Source organism: Lissotriton helveticus, chromosome 5_1, assembly GCF_964261635.1.
Source record: "Lissotriton helveticus chromosome 5_1, aLisHel1.1, whole genome shotgun sequence".
NCBI lineage: Eukaryota > Metazoa > Chordata > Amphibia > Caudata > Salamandridae > Lissotriton > Lissotriton helveticus.
In genome coordinates, this window is record NC_136065.1 from 1,571,490,013 (window position 1) to 1,571,511,785 (window position 21,773).

General features: G+C 44.1%; 1 protein-coding gene across 1 annotated transcript; it reads right to left on the reverse strand.

Moving 5' to 3' along the window:
* Positions 1-1,271: 1,271 nt before the first annotated feature.
* Positions 1,272-20,050, reverse strand: LOC144753714 (hatching enzyme 1.2-like). The gene is made up of 9 exons (XM_078641304.1): positions 19,915-20,050; positions 16,023-16,086; positions 15,818-15,904; positions 14,483-14,635; positions 13,209-13,326; positions 12,101-12,279; positions 10,763-10,844; positions 4,448-4,569; positions 1,272-1,410 (listed from the first exon to the last, which is right to left on the reverse strand). The coding sequence occupies exons 1-9, from the start codon at positions 19,996-19,998 to the stop codon at positions 1,379-1,381; spliced, it is 921 nt and encodes a 306-aa protein (XP_078497430.1). The 5' UTR covers positions 19,999-20,050; the 3' UTR covers positions 1,272-1,378.
* Positions 20,051-21,773: the final 1,723 nt, after the last annotated feature.

Sequence of the window (21,773 nt, forward strand, 5' to 3'; positions counted from 1 at the left end):
AATCACCCCAGCCCTGCTGGCCCCAGAGACACCATACAGCAGTGTACAGCTACACTTCTCCCTCACTGTGCCCCTGGAGATGCCAACACATGTTCCCATCCATCCCCAAAACCCGAGATATCACCTTATTCCCACTTTTCTTAAGCCCCTCTAACCCAGAGGCCCTCAGATCACTGAACATCCAGCATTACCCCCATGCACCCAGCCAGCCTGCTGTGTTCTCCTTATAACTTACACAAAAGGATATTTCCCTGACCCCTTTCCTAGGTCTGTAGCAGCCCAGCCCCAGAGACACTGCACCCGATGCTCTATCGTCTTCTGGATGACAGTACCTAGCCGTGCCCTGGTAGATCACGATGCGGCATGCACCCGCACATGCTGAGGTAACCCAATAAGATGACCCGCACATGCTGAGGTAACCCAATAAGACGACCCACACATGCTGAGGTAACGCAAGAAGACGAAACAATGAATTGCACAACATTTCCTTTAATGCACAAGTAATACATTTGCAAAATGTAAGCCAGAAAGATAAGGACTGGGTCCACTTTTGCAAGCTAATTGCTGACATTTTAGTCTTACATGCAATTTATGTTTGTGTGAATTTTCACAACCCCTCCCTTCTTCCCACATACTTCGAAGGACACAAGGTTATGGTAAAAGAAAAGGCCGCAGTTTATTGCGTATCACATAGAGCATGGATCAACATCTCACAACCTTCATAGTTGGTCATCCGGGACCCATGCTTTGTCATAACCTTGCATCTCTTGGTAATCATGTCTCACTAGTCCTGTTTCGTTTTAGCAGACAGCCTAACTCCTGAGCAGAGGTCAGTTCCGCAGGTAAACCAGTGATTACGGATTCTAGGCTTCTCTTGCTACCGACCTCATGACGGCTGTTAGACCTGGCCCGTTTCACTTGGATGTCCTCCTGCTGACCCTTCCCTGCTCCTCCGTACCCATGTCTTGTGGCTTTGTTCACAGGCTTTGCTGCCCCCCCCTTCCGGGACTCGTACTGCAGCCGTGAGGGGTTCCCCGTGGGCCCCCATTGGTCAGCTGCAGTTCCAAACCACGCTACTTCACACCAGCCCACAGGGGAGACACCAGAAACAAAATATAAGCTGCAGATGAGGGGGAGAGGTCGTGGCATCTTTGACCTCCTTTTAAATCTGCCACTGACGTGAAACTAAAATAAGTGGTGCAAGCATGCCTAAAACACAGGGCAGGAGACACACACATTCTTTCCAAGAACCGGAAGGCAGATGTCCATATAGGTTTATTATTTAGGAATGTTGAGTATGTGCTGAACAAAGACAACGTGTTAGCAGATGCACAGTCCAGTTCTTTGAAGCACTTTTCTGTCTTCGTACCCGCAGGCTTTAGAGTTGAGTTCTTGAATGAGCCCCCCTCGCTGCAAGAGGGAAGAACAAGGCGGATTATTAGGTTTTACCACTGGTATGCTTTTGACATTTGCATGGTGAAAAGATTTTACCAAGCTTCAAGTCACAGTATGGATAGCAGCCACAGGGCAAGCTTCCTTCATACACAGACAGTATAGTACAGCACCAGTACTGCAGACTTCCATTGCGCATACCGAACAAGTACTATGGGTGCAATGGCAGTACATGCCTTCCTCCTGCCCACTGCACAGTAATAGCACAAGCAGCAGCAGGAGGCTCCCCTTACACAGACGAGAGGTGTGCTACATTTAGGAGTACTGTACTGCACAAGAGGAGAGGAGGTAAAGTATGAGCAGCAAGTGTCCAAGCATCCATCACAGGAGGAGAACAGTCCCAGTACAAGCAGCAGCTGTAGAAGCTTCTGTTAGACAGACAGACAGACGACAGAGAGCACAGGCAACATGTGCTAGCTTCCCTTGCGCTCACACAGAACAGTCACAGTACAATCAGCATTTGTGCAAGCTTCTGTTAGACGGACACAAGAGTGAGAGCACAGGCAACAGTGCCAGCTTCCCTGCGCTCACACAGAACAGTCACAGTACAAGCATCAGCTTTGCAAGCTTCTGTTAGACGGACACAAGAGTGAGAGCACAGGCAGCAGTGCCAGCTTCCCTTGTGCTGACACAGAACAGTCACAGTACCACCAGCATTTGTGCAAGCTTCTGTTAGACGGACACAAGAGTGAGAGCACAGGCAACAGTGCCAGCTTCCCTGCGCTCACACAGAACAGTCACAGTACACGCATCAGCTTTGCAAGCTTCTGTTAGACGGACACAAGAGTGAGAGCCACAGGCAACAGTGCCAGCTTCCCTTGTGCTGACACAGAACAGTCACAGTACCACCAGTATTTGTGCAAGCTTCTGTTAGACAGACACAAGAGTGAGAGAACAGGCAACAGTGCTAGCTTCCCCTGAGATCACTCATAACAGTCACAGTACAAGCAGCATTTTTGAAAGCTTTTGTTAGACAGACACAAGAGTGAGAGCACAGACAACAGTGCTATGTTTCCCTGCACTCACATAGATCAGTCACAGAACAAGCAGCATCTGTGCAAGCTTCTGTTAGACAGACAGAAGACTGAGAGCACAGACAACAGCTAACTTCCCTTGCCACACAGAACAGTCACAGTAGAAGCAGCATTTGTGCAAGCTTCTGTTAGATAGACAGAAGACTCAGAGCACAGGCAACAGGGCTAGCTTCCCTTGCGCACACATAGAACAGTTGCAATGCAATGAGCAGCTGCGCAAGCTTCTGTTAGACATACACAAGAGTGATGGCAAAGGCAACAGGTGCTAGCTTCAATTGTGCTCAGATAGAACAGTCACAGTACAAGCAGCAGCTGCGCAAGCTTCTGTTAGACGGACACAAGAGTGAGAGCACAGGCAACAGTGTTAACTTCCCCTGTGCTCACACAGAACAGTCACAGCACAAGCAGCAGCTGTGCAAGCTTCTGTTAGACAGACACAAGAGTGAGAGCACAGGCAACAGGGCTAGCTTCCCTTGCACTCACAAAGAACAGTCAAAGTACAAGCAGCATTTGTGCAAGCTTCTGTTAAACAGAAGACAAAGAGCACAAGCAACACACAAGCAGCTTCCCTTGCATCACACAGAACAGTTATAGCACTATAGGTAACAGTGCACACCCCCACGCAAAGACCAATCACATCACAGGCAGCAGCACTGCAAGATTTCCTTGCTTTTGAAGATTTTTAAGATTGAATGTAGGATGACCTCAAGGCAGGTAAACAATATGACAAGACCTTGTGGAAAGTAGAAGGAATGTTAAAATGTAAAGGGAGAGAACAAAACCTGCAGAAAAGGGAGGATGCGTTACAGCTGTTCAGTGTACATCACAATATACCTAGCTATTGAATAGACAGGGATATGGAAGGTTTTCTATACACTAACGAGAACATTTAAGGTCATATTTACAAGGGCTTATCGCCACAGGAACATGACTTTTTGTGACATTCCTGTGGCGAAAATCCCTTCACTTTCTTTACAAGGCGGCGTTAAACTACATTAAGTGGCTTAACACCACCTTGTAAATAAGGCCCCCTTCCATGCTACACTTTGCGTGACAGGGGCGGGTAATGGGCATTGCGGTGGGAATCCCACTGCAACACTAATTGATTTTGACGCTGCCCCTACATACAATTGTGGTGTAAATATAGGGCAGCTCCAAAAAATTAAGACCAAGAAAAACTTGGTCTTAACATGGCGAATTGAGGAAAAAAGTTTAATTTCTCCTCTTTTTTTCTGTTTCTATGTGTGCTGCATTGTGCAGCACACATAGAAGCAGCAAATAGGCATGAATGAGTGTTTATGTGCAGGAAGATGTCCTTTCCTGCACATAAACAATCATTAAAAAAATTACAATTTGCAACTTCTATGTGTGCTGCACAATGCAGGACAGATAGGAGTTACATATCACCATTAGTTATTGTTTATGTGCAGGAAGGAGCACCTTCCTGCACTTTAACAATCATTCCCTGATCGCAGACACCCTTGCACTATGGTGCAAGGGTGCCGGCGTTGGCGATAGGCAGCTGAGTTTAGTGCCAGCACTAGGAAAAACATTGTAAATAAGGCGAATCCCTGCATTTTCAGAAGTGCGGAGCATGGCGTTAGCAATTTTTGCTTAATGCCACGCTTCGCCATTCACTTGTAAATATGTCCCATAAACTCATGAACGCAGAGGTAAGCAAAGTATACATTTCAAGAAGGATCAGCATTGAGTTAGTACAGGTCTGAAAAGTCATGCAAAATGTGAACACTGCTCTACAGATAAACCATAAAATAACATGACGTATATTATTAGCACCAAGTGACAATGCTGGGTACACTAATAGTTTAATACTGAGGTATAAAGAAGGCACACTCCCTGGGTGCCTCCAGGTATTACAGTAGTCCCCACACCATTCCATAAATTACAAAGCAACATAAACTACATGAAGTGAGTCGCTTATGACGCACTTGTTTACTTACAGCAATACAACCTGTTGATCTTTGTGATGTCGGTTTCGGTGAACTGTCGAGATTGCCCAATAGGGACATTAGGATCAGGCTTGGGCAAAATGGTGGGCATCCCATTGCGTGAGAAGGCATCCCTGTAACAAGACACAAGTATGAGCAGATGCAACACAATCTTCTACTATTGTGCCTTGTCAACCTAGAGGCAATGACCCCTCGGTGAACACTCTACGTGAAAAGGCTGGTCATCTTGCAAATACATTGTAAGAGTATTTGACAAGACTGCATGTTGATGGCAGCATGTGAGCTGGAGTCAATGTTAGTTTCCATTAATCATGAACACCAATTTTGTTAAATCTTAAGAGCTAAGTACATCTCCATAAACTAAAGCAAACTCTTTGCATTGATTTCAAGATGGGGTACAACCATCTACATCCAGTAGCGAGGGTGTCCAATAACCTGATCTCAGATATGTTGGCTTTAGACAGAACTTGATGTATTTTTGGTAAAGCATATTATTAACCAGTCTTTCTAGTAGGCTTTTCCTTGATTTCATCTTCGATTTACCTAATTGAGATTGCATTTCCTGCACCATTTTCTGTATCGCTTCAGGAGACAATGCAATAGTTTGTGACTCAAAGTCAAAGAAAGCTTTATTCGATTGCTATAACAGACAATCATAAAAGCACATGAAAAAGCATTAAAAAACATATCCACGAGTACATAAGTTAATAATATCCTACAAATGTACACATAGTCTTTGGTATGGTACATGGTTAAAAAGAAGCAGTGTTAAATTGAAAATATTAAAAAACATATCAGGCAATACATTATTTACAAAATAAAGGAACCTACACATAACCAATAGTATAATACAACATTTAAGAAACAGTATTTAATTAAGACAATATTAAATTGAAATCTTTATCTGATTAGAATTGATTAAATATGCATGCTTTTCCTCTGACTCAGAACTTCCTTCAGAAAGATTACAATTCTAAAAACACTATGCTCGTTATCTAGGTGTTGTAGTGCAAGAAGAGCACGTCGACATTGGCGGAGCCCAAACAGTTTTGAAACTGGTACTAAGTACATTTTCCTTACATGGGTATAGAATCTACAAAAAAGAACCACATGTATTGTAGATTGGTTGGAGTTATTGTCACAGGGGAAGGGTCGAAGGTTACGAGTCCAATCATTTATTATGGGTAAGTAACTAGTCTGTGAAATACCTCCATCCTGAACCTGGTTAATAAAAACCTATTATATACTCCAGGTACGAAAGTCAAATAAGGTTGAAGGCTAAAAGTGGATAAAATCAGCTAGTGGTGCAGAACTGTTGATTTCAGTATCTCGGAGGACAATCTAATAGAGTCCAGCAACACAAGGCCTTCCTTTCGTAATTCTTTTCTTGTTATTGTCCCAATAGTTTGGTTTTTTTTAAAGCAGTCTATAAGACCAAGATCTAGTAAGAAGTTGCGGACCTACCTTATCCATGGGATCATTAAGACCCCTTCTAGTTTCAGAATATCTAGTAAAATGTCTCTGTTTAATTTAGTCTCATCTGTGGTCCAAAGCCTGTGCCATAAAAGCACAGTCTCAAGCTTTATTAAATCAGAGATGAAGGGTAGTTCCAGCTCCAGGTGACATATACAAGATGATATACTGTTTGGGACTTATAAAATGTACCTTAGAAAATGATTTTCAATACTTTGGATAGACAGCAAGTCAGGGAACCCCCAGACCCCTGGGCCAAAAACTGCTGAAGAGAAACACTTTGCCTTATTTTAACAAGCTTCTCAGGTGGCCTTTTTCAAAGTTTCCTGGCAAAGTTAGTAAGGGCAGATGTTGTTCTAAGGAGTACCAATTTTTTCGCTGCCAAAGTTTGTGCCCAAATATCATTATGAGCAAAAAGGATTCCCAGATATGAGAACCTTTTGGTTACCCCGATCTTCTGACCTGCCACAAACATATCTTTAGATTTCTTAACACCAGATCCACATTGCATAATAAAAACCTTAGAGGAGTTTACTCTTTACCCTAGATCTTTCATAAAATGTTAAAAACTGTCCAGCACCCTCTATAGACCTACTTGTGTGCGGGACATCAGCACCGCGTCATCTGCATAAAGAAGGGCTGGAATTGGACATCCTGCTACCTGAGGAAAATCATTATTATCCTTCAGGAGGGCCTCTTCCAGGCCATTGGTATAAAGATTAAAAAGGAACAGAGCCAGGACGCAACCTTGCCTGACTCCGCTCCTGATCGGGAATGCAGCCGAACGCTCAGCCCATTGCGGATGCGCGCCTTGGCATCACAATAAAAACGCTTAAGAAAATCAATGATCTGGACATCAACCCCAATAAATTATAAAATAGACCAGAGTTTGCTGTGGACGACACAGTCGAAAGCGGCTGTGAGATCCACAAATGCTAAAAATAGGTTCCCCTTCTTTTCCCTCGTGTACTTTCCCACCAGGATAGACAAATTTAAACCCAGTTCCACCGTCCCTAATCCTGCTCGACATCCGTATTGCAGGTTGGTTAGGATGGAGTTATCCTCTGACCTGTCCTCGAGGCATTCTAAAATAATCCCACCTATAACTTTAGTTACTACGTCCAGCAGAGAGATTAGACGGTAACAACCAGGGTCCTGTCTGTACCCCTTTTTAAAGATAGGGACAATAGTAGATTCTACCCAAGTCGATGGGAAGGTGGGGCTGCAGCTTGCGGTAATTACCTGAACCAGAATGGGTCCCCACAAGGAAATGTTTGATTTGAATAGATCTATGGGGACCCCATCTGGTCCAGGAGCCTTACTACCCCTGCTTAAGGATAAGGCCCGCTCCACCTCGTCCAGGGTAAATAACAGGCCAGAATAGGGTGGAGGGGACTTCAAGTTACAATCTTCCAAAGTAAAAAACAAATCACACCAGGGTTACCCTCGCCACTGTATACTCTAGAGAAATGTTTGATCCATTCTTCATCAGCGATTGCAATTTCAATAGAAGGACCAGCCTCACTTTACAACACAGGAAATGTAACTACCTTTCAAAAAGCTGAACTGTCATTCGTTATTGAGGCCTTATGTAAGGTCTCCCAGGCCTCATTTTTCAGGTTAGTTTTTCTGGCCTTTATAGCTTTTTTATATCCCACTCTAGCACTCCTCACATCATTTAGATTTCTGCGAGTTTTAAGAGGGAGTATGCCCGAGTACACCTGGAATCAAACCATCCGTTTGATTGTCTCCTGCTGCTAGTACGTTTTAGAAGGGATTCTTTTATTTCGTTGGATTCACTTGGAATGAGGCCATAATATTATCTACTCACGGGTAATATCACTGACAAACACAGTGGAAAATGATCACTGAGAGAGTTATCTGAGACAGTAAATGAGTGCAACCTATGCGCATAATTACATGATGTTAAAATGTAATCTATGGTGGTGGGAAAACCCCTACCATTAAATGTCCAAGGCGTGGGGATGGATGGCTGACATAATTCGTTTACAAAGCCCAAGTTAAGGCTAAAAATGTATTCATTAAGTTGCTCTTCCAACACAGAATGTCGAAAGTGGGATGAGCATGCCCCTTCTTCAATCAGAACACCACATAATTTATCATCGTTGGTGCACAGTTAAAATCTCCAGCCAGTATTACCATCAAATCTTTTGCCTTATTTTTACAAGCAGATTTCAACGATTTGATCATACCTTTTACTACATTTCCAATTTTTTCAGATGGGATATTATTGTAAAAGTTGGTCAGGACTATACAGTGTTTTGTGTCCAATTCTAGAATGACCATTTGGTAGTAAGGATCACTAACAAACATCGTTATTACCTCTACTTTTAAGCTGCATGATATGTAGTTGCATAGCCCACCCTTAGCCCTACCACTTACACGATCTATGGCTGGAGTGTGGTACGTCCTATAACCATTCATATGTGTCGCCTCCCTTGACGAGGTTTCTTGAAAGCATAAAACTTTGAATTGCAATATAAAGTCTCACCACAAAGAATTATTTGGCTTGAAAGAGATGCCCACAATGTTCCATGAAGCAATATTACAAAAAAATAGTTTACCAATGTCGGGGTGTTAGTAGGGGTTTATAGCCTCTGTGATTCCGTAGGTGTGTTACTGTGTAGATGGAAGTTATCTGTACAGCCCACTGGATTCATTAGGACTACCAATTTTGGAACTGTTGTCCCTAGGTCCTCATCTGTATGGCCTTCACCAGTGAAAGTGGGCAAAAGAACAACATTTCCTGCCTTGGCTAAGCCTCCATTGCCCCTAACTTCAGACCGAACGGGTAGGGTTTTAGATTGACCATACTCCAATGGGCCCAGTCGATCAATCTCTTCTAGTGAGCTCAAGACATTAAAATGGTTGCTTACTGGTACCAAATATCTGGGTTCCCTGTTACCCTTAAAGTTTTCACCTACAGGCGCACGCCATCGTGGTTTGAAATGGTTGGGCGGTTGGTAGTAAAAGCCCAATGGTAGGATGTTGATGTCATTAGGATTCACAGACCCATTACCTCCCCTCTCCAGGATTGTATATACCAGAGCTGGCAAACTAAAAGTTAGAACAACACAGTCTCCCTTCCAAGTTTTTGCTGAGGTGCCCACCCTATTCTCCGTACCATTTTAAATTTTGAGAAAAGGGTATAATGCCAGTCCTTGAACTTAGGAAGTGCAATAATTTATTATTTAAAGTTGACCAGTGTTTGTGACTCAATTGAATGGTCAAAAGTCAGAAAAGTAGCTAATTAATTATCCGGTGGTCTAACAAAACCAAGATTTTAAGAAAATAAATGCAGAATGAGTTTTTAGCCCTGAGAGAAAATTCTATTTTTCAGTGTCCTGAGTACTGAGGAATTTTAAGAGGAATGTTTTCAGTGTTCTTTCTTGTCCTTAGGAGCCTGTGGGCTACACTGGGGATGTGGGATGATACATGACACTATTCTCATTTGTTCACCGTTTACCCTTATACACGCTTGGTATAGCAGTTGCACCAGAGCGAAAGTGGCAGATACCCCAAGCCCGCTTTTTGTAAAACCCGGTAGTGAGATTTAACACGCTTGCTTTACATCTCATTTCCATACTTTATCTGTGCCGTCTAGAAATGTTAGAATGACAGTGAATAATAGGTGTATCGGTTTAGGCGAGTCGGTGAAGGCATATGCAAGTGATAATAAGAGTAGCTCTGATGTTGAGAGAAATTTCGTAACCAACGCGGATTTGCACACACCAGCCATCACCACGCCACTATGGCTCTCTCCACAATGCCGATGTGACGGTCTCCAATGTATACAACCGTTTCATATATCTTCATGAGCAGGTTGCGTTATAGTACCGCTTAAGCGAATCTACCATAAAAAAGTCCCCTGATGAAGCGTTAAGCCCGGAATGCATTGGGCAGAAATGAATGAATAATTATGAAAGATGTGCATACTATGGAAAGAATAGTATCAATTTGAAACCAATAAAAAAACACAACTTCATGAACATAGCACACGGAAACTTGGAATTTATTTGAAATTTATTGAAAGTTGTGGCCGTTGGGGACGCTTCTCCTACGGGAGATAGCATTTTTCGCTAGTAACTATCAGGGGCCATATTACACAAAGTGCTTCGGGGGTGCAACGGGCATTTGCGCCTGCTTTGCAAGCCCTCGGGCACTTTGTTATTACATAAGAGGGCGCAGATGCTTGTGCAGCCTATTGTAATACCAATAGCACTGGCACTTATTGGTGTACATAAAACACCAGCGCTATCTTCAGGGGGCGTTCCCTTATTTGCCTGGGGGTGTGTCCCATGCAAATGAAAAAATTAATTTGCCTCTGTGCCTGTGTTGTATTACAAACGCGAGCACAGAGACAAAGAAGCTGTCAGGAGGCGAACTGACAGTGTGCCCCCAAAGAGAAGCTCTCTGGAGCAGCAAAGGGGGTCCTATGGACCCCTAGAAATCCCCTTTGAAAGTACAGGCGGGTGCCGCCTGCACTCGAAAAACACGAAGCGGCTTCAAAGCAGACACTTGGTTTTTCACTTGAATTCACTGCCCCCAGGGCATCACCAGTTTGTGGCTGCCCTGGGGCGAGCGCATTAATCATAATACAGTGCATTTTCCTTCATTGCACAGGCAAACTTTTTAAAAGGTGCGCCCAGCGCAATGAAGGAAAATGCACTGCATGTATAATGCGGCCCCTGATGCCATATCCAACCCAAGATTCTCAAGATTCGATAAATCATTTAGGTAATATTTCATGATGCAAAAACCGCTGTTCTCTGTTAAGCAATGGCATCTTGAATTTTGTTTAAAAAAACGTACCTCGAGTAGTGCATAATTGAAGCATAGTCATAACGTGTGCCAAGATTATTGGTGTTCACCTTCTGAAAAGCAAATTCCAAGCCTAAGAAAAAATAATTACAAGCAATCATTGTTCATGTTATTAAAATACAAGTTAATCAAGTCTCAGGTTCAGTTTCCAATAATATCATGACAAATAGTACATTAAGGTACTAATAAGAAGTGTACTTCCACACTGCATATAGTAAGGAATGAGACAAGGAAAGCTGGATGAGGAGGCCTCTCGTTCTCAAGACAACTGAAGAATTCTCTGAAGCAACTGAAGGTCCTGTGCAATTTGGAGTAACTCATGGTCCCCTTAATGTGGAATAACATAGGAGGCACAGAGAGAACAAGGAATCTGTTTGCATTGTCGGTGCCATCTTTCCGTGAACATCTTAATCATCTTCAGGAGCGGCTTGTGTTTAGGAAAAGAGGTGAGACAGGGATGGGTGCAGGGGGATGGATGGATGGGTGGACGATAGAGACAAATAAAAAAAAAACTACCTGCCGCCCTCCAGGATTGCGATTAACCTGCTCCTCTCCTCTCCACTGCAGGCAGGCACAGGCTCCCAGGCTGTCCTGCGTCCAATCCTGAAGCCGCTCTCTTGCATGAGAACAGCTTCACGACTGGCCTTGGTGCCGATGATTTTCGCTCCCAGACAGACTGGGAGATTGTGCCTGCTCTCTCCAACCCGGCAATGCAGCTGGGATGGCCGGCCAAACCCACATGCACAGTGAAGGCAATGCCCCCCCACTCCCACTCCAGCCTGTCTTCACCTTGGCCCCGCCCCCAAGACTCCGCACAAAAAATTTAAAACGATAATAAAATGGGTTATAGGGTGAAAAGGACGAAAAATGGCAAATGACATACTTTGCTGATATCGTCAATCGTGTGCTGTTGTAAAACTTGGTTTACACCTACACCATTATGCTGCAATTTATGCTTATGTTTTTTTTAACCAGGACCTGAGCTTGCTGGTCCAGCAATACCGGTTTATGTGTCATTGTGGCTGTTCTATTTGTACCTTTTATATTTATCTATCCAATATAAAGATGAACTCTGGAACATTTTTTGTACACTGTCACAGTGATAGGCTTGGCATTGCCTCCAGCTAATGACTTCACCATAAGACTTCATAACCCTTGCCTTGCCCATATACCCTCGCCCTCATAGCATCCCAAAAAAGCAGATTTGCAGAATACAGCAGTTCACCAAACCCAGATAAATAAAATCAATATATATTCTATGACATCTACAGGGCACAGAATAGATCAAGTTTTAACCCAGCTTAGTTACCTTGCACCATCTAGACTTACCCGGCATTATATTCTGGAGGAAGATGGTGACAAAGTCATCACGGTCGCTGCGGTTCTGTTCATGGTGGAAGCCCAGGGCATGGAGGAGCTCGTGCTGCACGATGCCGGTGGAGATACACCCATTCCTCTGTAAAGACACCACCTGACGACCCCCGATCCGTCCAATGAAGGATGAACATCTGCAGAGGTGGAAGGGCGCACTGTGATGAGTACTCTTACACTGGCTGCTCGCCTATACTAGACTCTCACCCGGCTACCTGTAGGCCTGACTGCCCTTCAAGACATGGAATTGAGGGTAGTGGGCGAAATATATGTGTCCAAGGATGTCCTTTTACAGATTCTCACCACTTCAATAATGAAACCCTACGTAAATACTGCATACCTTTCCTTCTTTTCTAATGGTGTTTTAGTGAACCTCCTTACGTAATAAGTTTCTTTATGTTGCCACTCCTGACATAGAGAGCCCATTGTTCCTCTATTGATAACCCCCATATGCCTATTACTAACAGTGCAAAGTGAGTCCTTCACTTATTGGCTTGTGAATCAATGCAAAACTGTCCCACTGTAACAAAACCTCCCCACACCACCCCGGCCCACCGGGGGAATGCTCGCTGCCCACCTCGGCCAGACTAGCCCTGCCGGGATTAGTTGAGAATTCTATCCTTTTAGTATCTCAAGCCCGCAGGATCCACAATTCGATTATCATTTATACTCAAGTTGTGTTAGCCCAACTTTGAGTTTACCTGACTCATTCCAGTAAAGCCACACTATGCTTATGCAGTACTTACAACCTTGTACATTGTCCTTATCTTTTTAGGGCTTCCAATGATTGCTATACAGTTGCTATATATTCTTCATTTCTCCAATAGAGACATCTCTATCAGATGTGCTGATGTCAAACAGCATCACTCACATATACACATGCACTCACCTGAGAATCAGCCATTAGACACTGCCATCAACTGCAATCACACAACCTGTCACAAAAATGTCTCATCTGGCACTATGCCAACAATGCCCTATCAGACACTGTGCCATCACATGGGCTGTCGAGAAATACCCATCAAACACTTCTCTTGAAAATGCCCCATGAAGCACACATACTGACCCATTCTGTGGTTCGATGAAGAGATAGTCGCGTTCGTTTGTTCGAGGTCTGAACGAAATACAGGTGCGTGCGGCGAATGATTGTATGGCGCCCATTATCACTGCTCGCTCATTCGGGGCTAATAGGAACAGAGAATCAGAGAAACAAGTCAAAACACTAGTTGTGAGTTCACAAGATTATTGCAAGAGCATGCACACCTAAAGAGGCAGTCTACATTATTTATGACAAACTCAATGAAACTGTTGGCATTGAAGCTCCACTTAAGTTGACCATATGTGATTGCAGGCCAAAGAGCAGGCTAAAAGTCCATGCTATACCTGCAATAGCCACAGCTGGGTATGGGCTGCAGTAGTGGCAGTTATGGGTCTCTGATTTTCTAATTCATGCCCATATGATCACAGAAATGTCCACATCATTGACATTGGTGGTGTTGGATAGTATTAGATCTTTCGTGGATGGGGGCAAATTAGCAGCCCTGATCCTTTTAGATCTGTCTGCGGCATTCTACACAGAGTCTCATCGCCTTTTGCCTCATAGGCTGCATGAAATGTATCTGCATTCCTCTACTTTGCAGTGGTTTAGTTCGTTTTTAAGTAAATATCTAATTTGGTACAGCTGCCCCATTTTAAACCTAGCCCTCAGGGACTGAAATGTGGAGTTCTTCAGGGATCCTCCCCAAGTCTGACTTTGTTTAACATCTATTTGTCACCTTGGACTGTCAAGGCGTTAGGCCTTGAGATCTTTATGTATGCTGGTGATACTCAGCTGATTATTTCCATGGATGATAAGTACTCTGAGACTCAGGGGAATTCAAGTGTCTGCCTCTATGAAGCAGCTGTGTGGTTGCAGGCATATTGTTTAAAAATGAATGCAGACAAAATAGAGCACTTAATGACAATGGCCCAGTAATCCTATGTGACAGAGTTACATTTTAGAAGCCAACTCGGGATCTCTGCTCTGCTATTGAGGCTTTGATATACTGTAAACGAATCAAGAAATCCAGAATGGGTGGATTTGGTGAAGGTTAGAAATGGGAGGTAAGAGGTCTACCGCTGGGATATCTCTTAGGGGACGAGGATGCGCTTAATAAATCCTTTAATAATAATACTTTTTATGTCACAGGACATCAGTCAGTCTGAAACGTTAATCAACGTTTTATTTTTTTGGGACTGCATGCAAGTGATGAGACCAGGTTTTTCATGAATAATATCCAATTGTAGGAACAACTTAAAATCCATAAACGTTTGTTAAACAAACAATGACTTATTACTTACAGTAGGCAGGAGAGATCTGAAAGGGCACTAGCACCTGCCCGTTGGCAGCGCTGGGCCAGCGGCACCGGTCGGAGGCACATCGGTCTGCGTTTCCCAGGGGGTCCACTGCGATGTCACCAAATACAAGGGGTGGCCAACCAAAGGGAGATTCACCTGAGAACAGTGAAGACAGGAGAAGAGCAACTGAGGTTATATTCTGAATATTTCAGCCATTTCAGGCCTAATTACAAAGTCGCTCCTGGGACCGACCAACCTCCGGTCAGTGGTCCCAACCACCTAATTAGGATGCGACCGAACACTGTTTGGTTGCACTCCTACATTTCCCTATGGTTGCATGCATTATGACCATAAACCGGCTCTAATACATTCTCCCATAGGGAAATTTGAGGTGCTGTTCATCCTTGCACCCTGTCCCAGGCACCTCAAAGTGCCTACCACGAGGTGAAGGGATCAACGGGAGGCACCACACACAAGGGGGCCATGCTGAGGGCCCCCAAACACATTTTCCGACATAGTTTCCATGTTGCATAGGCCGGCATGAAAACCATTCCGGAAACCGAGCATCATAATCCCAAAGACGGACAGGCCCGCACTTTGGGATTACGAGCCGGTTCCGACTGGCTAACAGGCTCCTTTAGTCCGTCGGAATCCATCTGAAATTACTGGCCAGTTTTTAATTCTGACCGGCTGATACATAATCAGCCAGTCAGAATTGAAACCGACGATTGGGGTCGGAAAGCCTCTGACCGAAGGTCAGGGGCTTTCCGACCTCGATCGTAATCGGCCGACTTGTGTTCTCCAAATCAATTCCACTTTGAACAGCAACAAAATAAGGTTACGGAAAAGACAGAAAATATATAGGTAGAAGACTCATTTTATTGTTGTTGCAAATTTTTTAACTATTGGGAAGGCAAACAAGTATATACTTCTCCCTCTCCCTTGTGGTAGTGGTATAATTTGACGCAAATTCTTAAAGTGGAAACAGGAACTTAACACACCAATTGATGAATATGTGGCGGATCTCAAAAGATAAGCACTAGATTACAAGTTTAGATTCATACAAGAAGAATTAGTAAGGAAAATAGTTGTAATGCATGATAGAGATCCCCCAATTCAAGAGAGGTAAATAGGGTTGCAGACTTAAAGGACATTTTAGCTATAGTCCATGTGAACGGGTCAGGACTAATAAGTGCTGGTGCCGACCACTGGCAAATACTAGCTCAAGTCAAGTACTACCCATAGCAGTCATCATGGCACTTTGCAGATCTTTTGTAACATCCACCCATTGCTCCCAGCCATCGCCCTCGCTCTTAGCCATCCATTACCAGGACTCACCAGAAGCTTCATTAACTTTCAGGATTTGAGTTGAAGGTTCAGGGTCTTCCTCCCCAGATCCGTACTCCCTCTGCGCATCGTACCATTCTACAACAACAAATCAATGATATTTTAAAGTGAGGCATTGGATAATGGGACTTTGACATGAGAAAATAAAGTGACAATAAGCTCTCCCTCAAGCATCCGTATGGCATTGAATAATTACCCAGGTGGTGTTTCTTCTCCCACGAAGCACCATGCCATCCTTTGCCAAGGGGCCAACTCTGTGCCTGGGGAAAATAAACATAACTGTGAAATACCACACCTCGCTAGCCTCGACTTTAAAACCATTAACCAATTGATAAGGTAGTCGTCAACATCAAATAACAAAGCTCGGGGAATTATTGTGCTAACAAGGCACATATAGGCACCAACTGGGCTTCATATCACTAGCCGGCTAAAGACTAGATAATAGGAAAAGGGACACCAAACCCTTTATCATAGCCCAGAGAGGAGTTAGGACAAGTACTTCTTGGAAGAGGAAGATGTTGCATTTGTCAGGAACATCGAAATGCGTACTGTGGCTTTACCGGAACCATAACGTTTACGCTGTTTCGCACGTTCAATGGCTCTGCAAACATCCAGTCACCATAGAGGCATTTGGCACACTTTAACACGAAATCCATTGGAAATGCTGGTTGAAAAATGTGGGGCTTATTTGTCATGTGGTATGAAACCACTGCTTCTGATAGTAAGAATAATTGATGAACAACTGCATGGAGAGTTATAAAGAAGCCAGCAAAACGTCACTTGCGTCCACATCTGAGCCCTAGCAGTCAGACGCTTTTGTGGGGAATTGACATTACAGTTTGCCTATACTTTACGAAAGGGAGAAAACCGCCCCGGTGGCAGGCATCTTTTTATGGTAAAGTATAGGGAAAAGTAAAAAACACTTATTAAGACTTGAAAAAATTGTTAAAAATATGTGTAATGTTAAACAGTAATGCAAATTAATGTGATATTTTTATTTTAAATGTAGAACAAAATAAAAGATGCTAAAGCACTATTAACTTATTTGGAATTAAATATTTAATTAATTTAAATATATTACATTAAATAGAAGTTTGTTATCTAAAGTTTAAATTCATAAAATCCTCATCTAAAGTTTAAAATATATATTTTTGAATTTTGTACCAGTATTCAAGAAATGTAATGTATTGAATTATTTAAAAGTAATAAAACTAACAACACTGATACATTAATTTTACAATTTTTAAAATGGTTGTGAATATATATATTTTTTTAATGTTTTATTTTCGGATATTGTTTTAATTTTAAATTACATTTATATATATTATTAAATAGTTAACACAGCAACAATAATAAGTTTCATACATTATCAAGTATATGTCCTCTAACATACACAGGAGATTACAGAACAGGGGAAATACCTAATCTTGCTTTACAGAACTAGCAAATATTTATATTTGCACATTTAGTTACCAACCAACATTAAACCATGAGAAAATAGGAAAGTGACTCATCCGAATACTATAGCACCACACCCCCATTCAGTCAGCTTCCCAGTCCATTTACAAGCATGTCTGTGTACAATTTCTTTGAGCCCTTTCATCGCACAAGCTAAGCTACAAAAGTGTTTTTCAGTGTTAGGGCCAAATCCAATATGTTCCAATCCACAAAATACTCATCTTTACTTCAATGATTTTTATGCGAAGTTATTGCAGTTCCAGTGGTTGGCCATGTGTGGTGCTGGACTTACTCCAGTGCTGAATTGGAGCATATTTACTACTGTTTCGGGTCAGTTTTCGCTGTAGTAACTTTAGAATGCAGTTTGTAAATAGCAATGCATTTACTCTTTTTGTGTGCACACCCCTTTCATATTCCTCAATAGACTCCCATAACTTGTTCTTACTCCTCCCTAAACCCCGCTCATTTTGTAGAAACTACATCCCATGTATCCACTCTTCTGGTCTCTCCCACATTTACTAATAATTAATAGACTGGCATGCGTGTTGATCGCTCCATAGAAAAGAAATGAGAATTGAAAGTGGGGATTTACACTAATAGGTTTGTGAACAGTATTTTGTAGTACCACTAAAAGTACATTAAAATGCAGTTTGTGACTAAGTACCCATCAACACTGTGACTGTCTCAGCTCACATACACAGGGGCTTCAGTGAAAGTCATGGCCCTTGACATCCTTGTCACACTCCAGAGACCCACAGCTCACAACTCACTACACACTCACACATGTAGCAGTCCTGGCTGTAGCCATGGTGACCATCATTACAGCATTGGCCAACGAACAGTTTGTTGCATCCTACCAAACCTTGATCTCAATGCAGGGTGTTATAAGCTCCAGCTCCATCCACACTCTCACCACACAGCAATGTTTACTAATCACTCTAGCCTGCATATAGAAGTGCCTCAGCTTCAGAGTCTTCTCTGCAGCTGATAATTTCAAGAATGAATTTAGTGGGAGTATTGGTGGCCTGTCGACTATCTTGAAGGTTAGTGATGCCACTGGGGTTCCTGGGCAATTCCAATGACAGCACAGACTCATTCTGACGCTTCAGGAGCTGCGTCTCAAGCTGCCTAAAGACAAGCACCAGTTAGGGTTTGTCGCATCAGCAGTGTGCAACTTCTACCCCAGCAAGGCCAAAGCCAGTCACCAAAATGTGAATCCTTAGACCTGTACACGACAGTGCCAGGGTCAGAGCCAGGCTTGTCGCCGACTAAATATTCGGACTCGCTCAGCCATAGTATTGTATTCCCCCCCCCCTCCATACAGCTTTAAATTTCTTTGTTTCATTCGCCTCTTTTTAAGGCTGGTAATATCGATGGGTGGGGTCTCTCTGTGGTCCTAAATCAGACCAAGCTGACTGCCTCCCAGCAGAGAGCAGCCTGGGAACACACAGCGACCCCTCCTCCCCCTCGCCTGAATCATCTATTTTGTGCCCCAGCTCGTTTTCGCCTGTACAATATTGGGGCAGAGGGGCAAGGAGAGGGTGGTAAGATGATGGAAGTAAAGGGAAACAGGAAGAGTAAGGAACTGATAAGAGGGACAGGACAAAACAAAGCATTGGCATAAGTGAGCTTCATAACAGATCTACAGGATGCTGAGCCAAGGGCATGATTTGAACCTGGGGCCGCAAAGGCGTCGGCGGCCCCTTCTGTAATACCAAGGTGCCCCGGGGGCACACATGCCTGTTGCACCCCTAGTGCACTTTCTATAATAAGGCCCCAGACTGTATCACTGCATTGAGCCATTTATTAAAAGTGATAGTTATTAAAAGTGAACTTAAAAACATTTTCACCCATCTGCCCTGCCCACACGACAAAGCCATTGCGTAACTAAGAGCCAAGTTATTTTTTGTGTACCCTTCATGTGGCCTAGGTTCTAACTAAAGATTGAGCAACCTGATAGTCCATTAAAACAAACACAACAGGGTTTTGTACAGCACTGATCCTGAACTTATTTGAACGTGCTCTTGGATTCGATAATGAAGAAAAATATGGTTAGGCAAAATAAAATATTTGCCCAGGATCACACAACTTGGTTAAATAGGAAAGTCGGATTGAATGCCAGGTTTCTTGTTACGCATTTGGCAATTCAGCCACTAGATGGAAATCTCTTTCCCTTGCCTGTTTGGTATCGGAGGTTAATGCTTTGACGTTAATTCTTAGCCCCTGAGGTGAGAGTGTGGGTAGCAGGTAGAAGCCACCCTCTAAAGCTCGTTTTGGGTTCGACGGTCCGAGGGGCGCTAGAGGGGGGCCAGGCGGGATCCGGCGTGGCCTTTCAGTGGCTCGCGCACCTCTGCTAGCAGATCCGACCTGGCCTACACCATCCGCCCACTGCCCTCTCTTTGCCGTTTGAAGGACTGTCGAATTCTGTCCTTGATTTTGTATTTCCCTTTAAAGCGACCTAAACCTACCAAAAGGAGCCACTAAAGCATACATGAAACCCCTAAATCCATACCAAGACGACACATAAGTTAATACATAAAGGAATTATTTGGAGCGCTTAAAAACGGAGAAAGTTTAACATGAGGCGCTACATATACTTGAAAACCAGCTATTATTATCATTCATCTCACCATTCTGGCGCGACCTGGCAGCGGGCCCCCGAGGGGCGTGGCCGGGAGCAGGGCGAGGGCAGCGCACAGGAGCAGCAGGGTCATGGTTCCTCCAGGTTCGGGCGGACTTCTGGCGCTCTCCGTGACCCCTGCTTTATACCCCTGTCCGAGGTGCAGCAGGAGGCCTCTGGAAGGGAGGAAGTCTTTGGTAACCCTCTGTGTGTCCCAACCGACGGATCCCCCGCTGGCCAGAGTCGTCCTAAATGTGACGCCAAACTCCAAGAACAGGGACATTTTATGGATTTTGGGGGCCCCTGTTCAGAACGGCTTCGAAATAATAATCCAGTTTCGGCTCTTTCATGCCCTCTTTGCACAGACACAGGTCTAAATTCTAAATGTGTTTACATCTAATATTCAGAGATGGTGACTTTTTTTGTGATATTGTAACACAGGAACAGCTCACTAATATTACTGCAAATAATCTCTGTGACACCCTACCATTTCTGATATATGAGGTCCTGTTTTGAACTAAAAGAAACTTTTTTTTATGGATGAGCATGAAACATGAATACATTTCTCTGAAAAACGTCTGTAATAGACTGTCAAACATCACCCACATAAAAAAATAAATTTAAAGGAAAAAGGGATTTAAAACAATCTGTTTAAGAATTATTCAAGGTCACTAGGGTAAGACTCTCTGCAAAGCAGAGCTGCTTATGTAGGCGGCCCCCTATAATGCTGGGGCCCTGGGCCAGAGCCCACTTTGCCCATCACTTAAAACGTCTGTGTCCAAGAGTCGTGCGGAGAGCAGAAAGTCTAGACGCGTGCACCAGAACTGTTAGCCACAGTCTTCATCTCAAAAAAACATGTCACGCGCCTGCACCATCGTGCCGCTCAAAAGTTTTAGTTAGAAACGATTTGAAAATATATAGTGGGCTTTTTGAAATCCAGTGAAATAAACCAGCAAAAGAGCTTCAGTGTTGCCGCAATAAATGTATACTTCATACACGTTTACATTGTTATGCTGAGACATTTGTGTAGCGCTTCATAACCCCCAAGAAGACCCGAGGCGCTTTCGATGGAAGTACAGCACCCTAAGCTGTATATGTTGGTCCGGGGTGAGAAGTAATTGGGCTAACATGGACTTTTTAGGTTTTGCCTGGCGAAAGCTGCGCTCTGCGCAGCTTTTTCGCGCAGGCGAAAACCTAATGAGTATAGTAGGGGAGACATGAACGGCCCCAGTCTTTCATTGGCTAGCTCCATAAATGGAGGCTAGCCATTGGAAGACGGGCCTGTCCGTCAATGCCGGACCAGATTCGGGGGCGTTCCCGAGAATTTTGGCTTTTGGCTACGTCACGCTACGTCAGCCGAAAGCCAATTCTCGGGAACGCCCCGAACCCCATTGCGCTTTATTTGTGCCTGCATAGCGCTGGACGCGCTTATATTTCTCCCTGAGCGCTTCATATCGCTTTTCTGCCCTAGCGAGTGCCCACCTCGCTTATTTGTTATTTAATTGTCCCCTGGCAGGCGCCCAGGGACCTTGCCGCTATTGTTTCTTTCACCTCGAGGGAGCCCACCCCTCGGTGAATTCACTCCCCGCCTGCAGTAGCTGAGGCGGGCCGCCGCGCTGCCCGCGGCGAACCGGAAGTGACTAGCCGGCCGGCCAATCCTAGCGCGGCCGGCCGGAAGTGCCCGCCCCCCGCAGCCCGGGGTAAGAAGGAAGACGGCAGCCCAGGAGAAGAAGTATGGCGGCCCACGCGGGGCTCCCGTGGCCTGGAGGGAGCCCCGGGAGAAGCGGAGGACGTTGCCGGTCTCCCATGCTGAAGAGGGAGACCGGAGAAGTGCCCAAGAGATTGCCGCCGTCGCAAGGAGCCCCCGCC

What these genes read in the sequence shown, in the direction of transcription:
- LOC144753714 (XM_078641304.1), bottom strand. Translation starts at nt 19,998, where the DNA reads ATGACCCTGCTGCTCCTGTGCGCTGCCCTCGCCCTGCTCCCGGCCACG. An exon ending in GAAAGTTAATGAAGCTTCTG is followed by an intron (nt 14,636 to 15,817) that starts GTGAGTCCTGGT and finishes CACTGTTCTCAG; the next exon opens with GTGAATCTCCCTTTGGTTGG. An exon ending in TCAGATCTCTCCTGCCTACT is followed by an intron (nt 13,327 to 14,482) that starts GTAAGTAATAAG and finishes TGTTCCTATTAG; the next exon opens with CCCCGAATGAGCGAGCAGTG.